The 12,182-nt window shown below is 40.8% G+C and overlaps 1 protein-coding gene across 4 annotated transcripts in view; it reads left to right on the top strand.

The window, feature by feature from the left end:
• Window positions 1-12,182, top strand: part of LOC145340961 (lysosomal amino acid transporter 1 homolog) — a 47,470-nt gene that overhangs the window by 26,016 nt on the left and 9,272 nt on the right. For all 4 annotated transcript variants that reach the window (XM_080185575.1, XM_080185578.1, XM_080185577.1 and 1 more), the window contains 2 exons: window positions 3,975-4,104; window positions 11,524-11,632. In XM_080185575.1, the coding sequence (XP_080041701.1) occupies window positions 3,975-4,104; window positions 11,524-11,632 (239 nt within the window). The remainder of the gene's footprint in view (window positions 1-3,974; window positions 4,105-11,523; window positions 11,633-12,182) is intronic.

The following is a 12,182-nucleotide window of genomic DNA, read 5'->3' as shown; positions in this document are numbered from 1 at the left end:
ATAACTTATTCCAGGAGATTCATCCTCAGTGCCGGCTCATGCTAAAATCTGGTTGGAACTCAACACACCATCACCTTTCCAGTGACTGACAGAATGAGTATGATAGATTTTAGAGTTTGCGGTTTGTGTGATAAGTTCCCTCTTAAAGTCTGCCATGGCCATTACGTTTTCAGAAGTAAATCGCTCAGCCATTTTGTTTTAATTGAATCGCCCTGAAGATCAATCTTGAGACAGTAAGTGTTGCCACCCGTTCCTGAATGGAAGTCCCCAAATTCATTACCATCTGTCTTCTCTGTGGGAACAATCTTAGCACAAGCCAGAGCTTATTACTTTCCAAATGGATATCCCAGGTGAGGAGAGATGAATGGACATCCTTTCTTACTCAACCACCTCAGGTGGTTGCAGCAAGATTACTTCAGAAAGGATCCTCCCTTGCAGATACCTTTTCCCAGCTCCAATATGTTTAAGTTTTAAAAGGAGCTAATTTAACCAAGTTTTCTTGTGATAAAGAAAGAGCTGAATTTTATTAGTTACTAAACGTGAGGAATACAGTAAAACAAAAGCATATGGAAATGAGACGTGGGTCCGAAAATAGCTTCAGCAATCAGAGAATGTGAGATTTGTATTTTTATCTGATAGGGCAGGATGGAGGGTTGGTGGGGAGCGGGAAGAATGGTGGGGGAGGAGGTGATTCTGCTTTTGTTTTGGTGTCACACACTTTGATACACCCAGTACTTGTCCACACTGGCCACATTTTGCAGTTATCTTTTTATCCCAGTCTCCTGTATGTTTCTGGCTCTGCCACTCTCTCTCTCTCTCTCACACATGCACGACACACACACACACACTGTTACAGACACTCTCACACTCACACACACTCTCACACACGTGCTCATTCACCCAGTCGCACAGGCTCAGCCACACTCATACATACTCACACACACAGGTTCATTTGCCCACTCACACAGGCTCAGCCACACTCACTCACACACACACACACACACACACACACACACACACACACACACACACACACACACACACACAGGCTCAGCCCCACACACACACACACACACACACACACACACACACACAGGCTCAGCCACACTCACATATACCCAGACACATAAACACATTCACTTACTCACTCACACAGGCTCATTGCAGGTCTTCCATTGAGCAATGAGTCGGTGGACCAGACACAGAAGCTTGGCGAGCTGAATTATGGCCCATGTTGGGTGCAGACTGCATAGCATCGAAGGCATAGAATTAAATTTGTGATGGAGCTCGGATTGATCCCATCACAGTGCATAAGAAATCTCTTTACTGAGTAACTTTAACATTTAAATTTAAGTGCCAGCTTTGACCACAGATGTTTATATTGATTCTTCTTTTCATTGATTGATGAGTTTCCCATGACAAGAATGAGTCAGAGCCATTGATTACAATGCTGTTCGGGACATTATAGCGCACCAGTTATGGTTTAACAGTCATCTATATTATCCACTTCACCAGAAGAACTGCTGCTGATCACACCTGGGATTGGCATAGCCGTCACTCTGATGGATTTATCTGATTTAATCAAACTGTACTGGGCTTAAATCTGGCACTATTGCCAGAGTGTGCCCTATTAAGAAGCTTCTTGCCATCTGAAATGAATGTGCTTCATCCTAAAGTTGTAAGAGTCTGCGTGGAATCAGGCAGAATTAGAAGCTTAATCTGATTCAAGCTTTGCTTCTATAAGCAATGAAGACTAAAAATAAATATTCCAGATGGTGACTGCTTAAGTTCAGATGGTTCATCCTTTTAGTTACACTTCAGAACAAAGAGCCAGAACTTGATTAAAGGCAATGCTTGGCATTTCAACTGACTTGAAGAATTTGATAAAAGGAATTTTAAGGCTTTTTTTTTCACCTTGACATGTGGACATTGCTAGCCAGTGTGTGTACTGTGCCCCTCTCCCCACCCTGAGGAAGTGCTGGCGGGCTGATGCCTTTGTCATGTCTAGTAACAGGCATGTCACATTCATGGCTTTTAAACATGGAAGCTTGTGGAATGGCCTTTATTTATTTACAAATGGACACTGGTAAACTGTTAAGATGGTTGCCAAGGGGGTCAGGTGACATTTGCAACTTCAACAAGCTTCTAGAAAGTTCCAAATTGTATTGCGGTGGGTTGGGAACTCCCCCTCACGTGGATATGCTTAGACAGCATTCCTTTGTGGAATTCATGTGGCTGTAATTCGAAGCTTACTCCAGACACAGAGTCAATGGACTCCAAAACCCTATGGCATAGATTTTTGCAATGAGGGTGATTTCCTCTGTCACTGTGGAATGGCAGAATCCAGAAGTCCTGCCAGAAAACACGGCATCTACCATTTTTGCGGGGACAAGAATAGGCAGGATTCATATATGCGTATTTCGTAGAAGCAGCTGTCCATAGAAATTCACAGTTGCTTCCACTCAAATGTGACCTTGGTGTGAGAGTTATCTGAAACATGCTGTGTGCTGATTAGACCTTGTAGGTGCAGGTCTGAACTTCATAGATTCATGTGGGTAGTCAGGGTACCCTTTGGGAGAGGTAAAGTACCCCTTTGTCTTTGGTCCCATGGCATCTTTGGAGGTGTGTCACTTGCCCTTTGTGAGAGATTAGGTGTCCTTTGGGATTGTAAAAATAGACTTGAATGTGTGTAAAACATGTAAAAGCCCACTGAAACTGTCAAAAAACAGCTGTCAGAAGTGTCAAAGTGAGAGCTGTCAATGCATTTAGAACTCCAACCTTTTAATTCTTTGAAATAAAACTATTTGGTGAGTTTAAAAAGATGATTACTTGCTATTTCACTTTATCTGCTGAAATGTGGCACAGCGACAACCTGGAACAAGTCACAGACGGCTCTAGTAGGGTGGAGGGAGGGGAGATGATGGTAAGAGAAAAAAGATGAAAAGAGGGTTAAAAAGGAATGGAAGAAGTAAAAACTAATTGGTAGAAATAATAAAGTGGGGTGACTGTGGAGGAAAGCGGTCACAGTTTGAAGTTGCTGAACTCGATGTTAAGTCCAGAAGGCTGTAATGTGCCTAATCCGAAGATGAGATGCTGTTATCTCGCTTTCCGTCTTTTTTCCCTTACCACCTTCTCCCCTCCTCCCATCCCACTAGAATCATCTGCCACTTGTTCCAGGTTGTCCTTTGATACAATTCTTACCTTTTCACTATCAGCACCCTCCTGAGCCATGGTCACCACCATATACAATACTTTTGCCTCTTTGTCCATGACATCTTTGTCAATCTCTCCCTAGCCTCCACCTATCCCCGGCCCTCTCTCCATCCCTTACTGCTCGATCCATCCCTCTCCCTGCCTCACAACAGTATAATCTCATTCTATTTCCAGTTATCTTCAATTCTGACGAAGAGTGAAGAGTCATCCAAACTTGAAATATTGGCCCAGTTCTATCTCTATAGATCCTGTTAGATCGGTTGAGACTCCTTTGCATTTTCTGTTGTTGTTTCAGATTCCAGTAATTTGATTGTATGCCTAGATATTGCTTGGTTTATATACTATATCCTGAAGCATTAGTCATCATTTTCAGTAGAAATAAGATCAAAAAAATTCAGAGGAGCAAAATAACTAAATTAGGTATTGTCTTATGTATGAGCTCAGAATGAACGTGCACAGAACTCATTGCACCATTCATATTCACTTATTTACCCACTATACAGGTAAATGGAGGGTTAAGTTTGAAACGTCTTGATTACAGATTAAAAACTGATGAGAAATTATAAAGCCCTTGCGTATCAAAAATCTGAGTAAACTTAGTACAGAAACTATGAATGTATGAAAATATCTGGAGAAATTATCTATTGAAAAGACATTGCATGGAGTTTTTTAAAGAATCCATTAATTGGTAATTTGTTGTAAAATGTTTAACAAGTCACCAAATTAAAATTGTATTGATCCAATTTGACTTTTCTTTTTAGCCAAATGTATGTGTCTTACAAGAATGCAAAGGTTGACCATGCACTATCAGTGGGGTTTCTGCTCTGTTGGGTCTGTGGTGACATCACCAATTTTATAGGTTGCTACCTGACCAATCAGCTGCTTATTCAGGTAAGGCAGCCATTTTGCACCGCTATGTACTTAATGTGAGAAGCAATGTTCAAAATAGGTTGTAGATTTTCTGTTACAAAATTTAAAAACATAAATAACCAAAGAATATTCAGGGAGGAGGCTCCTCTTTTCCTGTTTTATTTACATTGTGAGCATTCAGCAAAATGAACTAAAAAAAAATACTAATGAGTAATCTTGTGATGGAACCGATTCAATCTACCAGAGTTCAGGCAAACATGGGTTTATCTCGGCTTTTCCAATTAAGTACCCAAACGAGGCCTTTCCCCACTGCTGCCTGAATGACAGGATTAAAAAATAAACAAGATTAGTCTAAAAAGGATGTTTAGTAATGTTAATTATTTTCCCTAATGGGTGCACTATATTCTGAATGTTGCCATTTCCCCCTGTCCTTTCCATTCAGACAGCACCTCATGCTTCTTGCTGATGAGTCGGAAGACAACCAGCTCTCAAGTGTCCCTCCAAAGCAACATTCAGCTACCAATTAGACCTGCCTAAGAGCACCCTAGTGAAGATGCATAGCTCTTGCCTTTTTTTCTTATTGTCTCTTGAAGAAGAGGCACCTAGCCTCCTTTGTGTGCTTATCCATAAAGACACAGCTGAGAGATCTTGATGGAGAAAAGGAAATGAATCTCTATAGTGTTGCACCATATTGCATCCTTATGTTGATTGAGACTATATTCTAATCAAAACATGTTATTGAGTTCTGAAATAGATTAATTATTCTACTTAAAGCAGCTTTATTATAGGTAACCTTTTCAATGCTAATTACAAACATATCCCAATTATTACAACATCTATTTACACAATTATAATGAAAAATTTATAAATTGATGAGTCGCACTGCAATATTCTTGAAACATAATTTGTTCGATTATACTTCAGGCAATAACAAATACTATAATTTTAAGCTAGCGAGAAATAGTTGCACTGCTGAGCTGTTTAAATGAGTTGTGAAACTTTAAGTTCTACACTCAGCAGAATGCTTTCCCCTGCTTATTCATCATCAAATGACACTGGCACAAAGAGCATTTCTTCAAATTGTTGCATGCTTGTTGTTGCCAGGGTAATGCATTCTAGCTATGATTTTTTAATTATGTAATTTTCTTAGCAAAATTGTATGAGCATTTGATTTCATATGGAAAAGTACAAGCTTTCATTTCTGAGCCTTTCTTGAGTTTGAAGATAGGATTGTTATGATCCCAGTTGATGTGATAACTGATGGGAAGATCCAGAATAGGATCTTGGCTCAGAAGACCATAACTTTTACTTTCCTTTTAGAAATCATAGAGGAACAGAGTCACAAGATTGATAATTAATTTTAACATTAAAGAAAAACCTCTTATTAAACTTTTAAAAAAATGGATTATGATACAATATGCCTTTACTCCCCTCTTAGCTTAACACATACACACAGGTTTTAGAATCACCACAGTTTACAAAGTACATCTACAATGATCTCATGAAGGAACAAAGTCCCTTCAAAGCACACAAGATGACTGTGGGCAAATACACTCTCCATTCTGAACCCCAGGTGAAGGTTTATGGATGTATCCTCACAAGTTCCGGCACGTGATTGTCAGATGAGAGTTTCCAAACTCCATTCCCAAAAACATGCTTTAAAATCTTCTCTCATAATTATACTTCCCCTTTGCAGCTTACATTCCAAAATCCAGTCCAGGTCCTACAAAGGACACTTTTAAACAAACCTTTGGCTCCATTTTTAATAGCAAATCCAGTCCAGGATTTTACACACCCATTTTAGTTTTTTGTTAGTTAGCTGCTTTTACAGAAACTCCAAGATCAAACCACCGATTTCCATAGTTATTCCAATTCATGTTCCACGGGCTGCAGTAAAATCTCACAACCCTGAAAATCACCAGATATCTCTCTAGTATTTCAGCCTTCCCAGCTTGATTTGTCTTCACTGAACAGTTTCCTGTTCTGGTGCCTTTAACTTCAGACCTCTTGGAAATTTCTTTCATTTCTCTAGTTTCCTTAATTAGTTGCTCTTCAGATTTCTGCACTTGCTTTCTTAACCATTCCTCCGTGGTTTTGCTTTTCTTCTAGCTAAGCCAAAAGAGATGTTTCCTCTCTTGCTTCTAAACCAACTGCTCCTGGCAAAGTTGCCTTCTCACTCACTATCTGGGTGAGATTTTACGATCTCACTTATCCCAAAACTGTAAAATCCTGCCCGAGATCAACAGACTTTTGCATTGTCTGCCCCTCAACCGCTCCAACTCCTGTGGCGGACAGGAAGATAAAATCCGGCCCCCATCTCCAATTGCAGTCAAGTTAGCTAAACCCAAAACTTAAAAGGTTCTCTTCCTCATGAGTCCCCAGTTGCTAAGCAACACATGCTTATGCCCTTTATTTATTCTTCGCACTGTGGCCCTCTCTAAGCATAATAGAAATACAGTTGAATTGAACCAACCCCAGTACATATGAATGCCTGAATCCAACATGAATCTAACTATAGATTTTACCCTTCCAATAGCACAGTATTAAATTAAACCCACTTAAAACTATACCATATTTCTATTATTTACCAATACAAATATAAATCCTTTAAACTACCTTGTTTTCCTAACAGGACATTAAGTGTCTGAATCCAGACATTTTTTTGAATCCATTCTGTGCCTCAGCATACAGGGTGCTACTTTTTAATATTAAACATTTCATTGCAGTTCAATATTGAATGAATGCATGGTGTCCGTAAGCAGTGCAAGTGGACTCTGAACAATGCAGAAAAACTGTTACGTTGAAGACAATTGAAATAAAAGTAACTGAAAATAGACCTTTTGTTTTGATCCTATTTTATAAAGACTGTGCTGTTAGACCAAATATTCAATGGAGTTGCGAAGGAATTATATTTTGGATCTCAGTGACCTCTTTTCACAACTTAAATAATAATGAAATGCACCTTTTTTTAATTTGCATGTTGACTGTAAAATGTGCTAGGGGAGGAATATTTAATCAGAGACAACTCTGATTTACCTGAAACCAACTGAGGGAATATTTGACATACTACTTGTAGCTTTACAGCTAAAATCTAAATGAATGGCCCTGACCAAGGACGTACACTGCTCTAATATCTGTGTTTATCCGACAAGTGAGAGGCCCATTCAAAAGATTTGGATAAATTTGTGCTTCCATAGAATCTTTACAGCACATATCCATGCTAGTTCTCCTAAGGAGCAATTTTCTTTATTGGTGAAATTCACCTGGGGATGAATTTGAATGGTGATTTTTGTATTTAATTATGATTACAAAGTACCCTTCATTATGATATGGGACCTTACTGTGTCTCTTACACACAGCTTTCATTGACTGTATTAGTTCCATTATTGGTTAACAGATAAGACATGGCCAGGTATGCCAAAGCTATTTCTGCAACAGTTGCTCCCACAGTACAGCACCACATAAAGGCTATTTAATCCAACTAGTCTTTGCTAGTGTTAATGTGCCATGGGAACTTCCCCTGCTCCTATTCACCTGACCCCATCAAAATAACATTTGTTTCCTTTGATCAAGCTTCCCAATGAAGGCACATTTTCTTTCCACTGAAGCTCTGTAACCTGGCGCTTGCCCTCTGACCAGTCAATGGAGTTTGCATGTTGTTGCTCTGTCCTACTGAGCAGTCTAAACCAGTGATCCAGATCGACTCCGACACTCCACTGACCCAGCCACATACTCCTGCAGCAATAGGCTGAATTTTCCATGACTCTGGCGGCTGTGTTTCCCACAGTGGATGGGGCACATAAAATGGTGTGGCCACCCACCCCACCACCACCTCACCCACCTCCAAACTCACTCTCATAACCCAGGGGGCTGGCAGCTCATCTGCCATTTTTAAGGGTGAACTAGACTTGTTGTCTAGCCTATTGAGCCTGATTAAATGCTGCTTAGACGATAGAATGTTTGGTGCAGATAGCAACAGGGAAGCTAAATGTTCCTTTTTACCTCAGGTGCTTTACAGGGCAGGAAGGAAGAGAGTGTGTTTCTTCAGGAAATGACCATGGGCGCCCCCCACCCCCACTTTAAGTTGAACCCTTCACTTTCTTCCTATTCACTCCCTCCCTTAAACCCACCCTGTCCTCCCCTCTCCTCACTGTCCCTCTCCCTAACTTGGCCCTCCTGGCCCAAGACTCTGGAGATCCAAGGCATCGGGGTCCTTTCTTCTCCAGTACCTTCCTGCTGCTGTTGGGGCTGATGAAACTGCCAGCTAATCCGATCGACCAGTAGCTCTTGAGGGTTGGACTTCCTCCCGAATGAGAAGTGGGAGTCCCACGTGACCCTCATTGGTTCACCCGACAGTGCTTTATGGCTGAGGGGCAGGTCAGTGTGAAGCATGTCGGCTCCATGCCTGTGTGGTTTCTAGGCGTGCTGTCCACCTTAGTCCCTCCCCATATTACTCAGCCCAGTGGTTGAGAAGTTACGTCCCGTGGCCGGCTGGATGGGAAAATTCCCATCTTCCTCCTCTAAATTGTCCTTGTGACAAACTTCAAATATCTATTGGAAGAGAGCTGATTCCAGTTCCCATAATTAGACCATTTTAAAATTTCATATCCAATTGGAATTTGGTGTGATCAGTTCCATGGAGTAAACGTTTAACACATTTCATGTGACATGGTGGCGCAGTGATTAGCACTGCTGCCTCACAGCACCAGGGACCCAGGTTCGATTCCCGGCTTGGCTCACTGTCTGTGTGGAGTTTTCACGTTCTCCCTGTGTCTGCATGGGTTTCCTCCCACAGTCCAAAAACGAGCTAGTTAGGTGTATTGGCCATGCCAAATTCTCCCTCAGTGTACTTGAGCAGGCGCCGTGGTGTGGCCACTAGGGGATTTTCACAGTAATTTCATTGCAGTGTTAATGTAAGCCCACTGGTGACACTAATAAATAAACTGTTGCACAAATTATCCTATTTAACACTTACCAAAGTCTTTCATTTATAATGAAGGTGCTTCACGGGCCAATATCTTGATATTGGTCATATAATTTTGTAAAGTTTATTTATTAGTCACAAGTAGAACTTACGTTAACACTGCAATAAAGTAACTGTGAATTTCCCTTAGTCACCACACTCTGGCGCCTGTTTGGGTCAATGCACCTAACCTGCACATCTTTCAGAATGTGAGAGGAAACCGGAATACCCTAAGGAAATTCATGCAGACATGGGAGAATGGTAAAAAAAATTAACTTGAAATAATGGCAATTTATTTTTACAACTTCTAACAAAGGAAATCCAACCATAAAACTGAAATAAAATCATTTTTGCCAGTTGATAAGTAACCTTCCTTTGAAGAAATCTGATTTTAACATAGATTTCAAACTTCCCAGCAACATGTCCAAACCTGTTCTGAAAGATGTAGTAATTGACAAATTTATTTGCTGCCAAAGGGACTTAGGGACTTATTCTTAGTAGCTATTTATTTGGCTACTGCTCACTTGCAAAGGCAGAATATCTTAGATGAGTCTTGCAACTGAGCAATTAAGGGTTATCTCAAATGGCTAAATAAGACATTAATTAAACACATTGTTCTATACAGGCAATCCTCAGATTTAGAAGGAGAAGTTTTATAAAAGCCTTATGGTGCAGAAAGAGGCCATTCAGCCAATCGAGCCTACACCAACAACAATCCCATTCAGGCCCTAAATAACCCCATGTATTTACCCTAATTCCCTAACACTACAGAGCAATTTAACACGGCCAATCACCCAAACTTGCACATATATGGAGTGCGGGAAGAAACCAGAGCACCAGGAAACCCACACTGACACGTGGAGAACATGCAAATTCCACGCAGACAGCTCCTTTGGCAGCTTGTTCCAGACACTCACCACCCTCTGTATGAAAAAATTGCCCCTCTGGACCCTTTTATATCTCTCTCCTCTCACCTTAGACCTAGGCTGTCTAGTTTTAGACTCCCCTACCTCTGGGAAAAGATATTGACTAGCTAGCTGATCTATGCCCCTCATTATTTTATAGACCTCCATAAGATCACCCTTAACATATTAGTCAACCTTCCGAAGCAGAGTCCTGGTCTGGTGAGTGAAGGGTGCAGAGGGCCCAGTGTTTCAATGGGAGGGTTCACAACTCTTCTGGGCATGTTCAGAGTTAGTGACCCAATATTGTACTACTGGATGTTAATTTATTTGGCTCTTTCACATAAGGTTGCATTTAAGAATACAAGCTGTGATGTATATGCATTATAAAAATACTTTTTGACTGGCTGATGTGAAGTTGTAAAGTCAGAATCAACATCACATCAGTGTAAATTAAGTGCCGTAAGTGCCTTTTGTCAGAGCTTGACCATCGTAAAGTTGAGACCTCTTGTACAGTTAGGAGATCCAATAGTGAAATAAAAAATCCAAGTTATGGGGGGATACAAAATTTCTTACATCATTGAAATACAGTGGACCCTTAATATCTATAGAGAATTATGAAACTGTAGAAAATAACGTTATTAAATGATGTACCGAATAGTAAACAGGTTTAAATATGCTGAGGTAAAATCATAGATCATAGAATCCCTACAGTGCAGAAGGAGGCTGTTCAGCCCATTGAGTCTGAACCAACCACAATCCCACCCAGGCCTATTCCCGTAACTCTACTCATTTACCCCTGACACTAGGGTCAATTTTACCATGGCCAATCAACCTAACCTGCACATCATTGGACTTTGGGAGGAAATCAGAGCCAAAGGCAAACCCAAAGAGACACGGAGAATGTGCAAACTCCACACAGACGGTGACCCAAGGCTGGAACTGAACCCAGATCCCTGGCGCTGTGAGGCAGCCATGCTTGCCACTGTGCCACTGTGCCGCCCCTTATTGCAAATCACAAACTTATTTTGCTGTAATGCTCCTTTACTTGTTAGAGTTTAGAAGAATGAGGGGAGATCTCATTGAGACGTATAAGATGATGAATGGGATGGATAGGATAGAGGTGGAGAGACTCTTCCTGCTCAGAAAGGATAGTAGGACTAGGGGGCACAGCCTCAAGATAAAGGGGGGGCGGTTTAGAACGGAGTTGAGGAGGAACTTCTTCGCTCAAAGGGTGGTGAATCTCTGGAATTCTCTGCCCGTTGAAGTGGTGGAGGCTGCCTCGCTAAATATTTTTAAGACGCGGGTTGATGGGTTTTTGATAAGAGAGGGGATTAAGGGTTATGGGGAGAGGGCGGGAATGTGGAACTGAGCCACGGCAGATCAGCCATGATCTTATTGAATGGCGGGGCAGGCTCGAAGGGCTAGATGGCCTACTCCTGCTCCTATTTCTTATGTTCTTATATTACATGGTAGGATATTGAGTTATGTTTAGTTTTAATGGACATTCTAATTTCATGTTTGTATCTGGGAATTTGTGTCAATGAAACTAACCATGTTTTCTTTTCTTCCTAGACTGTTACAGCTAATTTTTATGTTACCCTTGACAGTATGATGATCTCACAATTTGCCTATTATAAGCTGAAGAATAGGAAAGGCAGATGTAAGAAGTATTTTATTCAGTGTAAGTGTTGCTTTGGGATTCATATTGTTTAACTTAATATCTTTCTAAGTAACTTTTTAAATAATTTTGGCAGTTCTACCAGTTACAGTTTGGCACGATTGCTGGTTCCAGCAGGAATTGTGTCTGTTTTGAATGGTGTTTTCTCCCTCTTGAGTTCCCCTTCAAACCTATTTGCATATCACTGAATGCAAAATCTGCCATGCATAGTAATCAAGCAAATTTGTTTGTAACATTTTTCCATCATATATTTAAAAGAGGTAGCTTGATAAAGTTTGGTTAAAATGACTGAAAATAGGTTTATCGTACAAAATAAGTAATTTTCAATCCATCGTCCTTTTGAGTAACCTGATTTTAAATCACAGGATTTGTCACAGTGCATAGGAGGCCATTTGGCCCATCCCATCTGCATCAGGTCTCTGAACGAACAATTCACTTTGTGCCATTTTCCAGGCTTCTATCCCTAACTCTGCACATTCTCCCTTTGCCAATAGGCATCTAAATTCATTTTGAAAACCTCATTTTGAACCTGCTTCCCCCACACTCTCAGGGA

This window comes from Carcharhinus amblyrhynchos, chromosome 3, assembly GCF_965287045.1.
Source record: "Carcharhinus amblyrhynchos chromosome 3, sCarAmb.v2.hapA, whole genome shotgun sequence".
In the NCBI taxonomy this organism is placed as follows: domain Eukaryota; kingdom Metazoa; phylum Chordata; class Chondrichthyes; order Carcharhiniformes; family Carcharhinidae; genus Carcharhinus; species Carcharhinus amblyrhynchos.
This window is presented reverse-complemented; position numbering and strand designations above follow the sequence as displayed.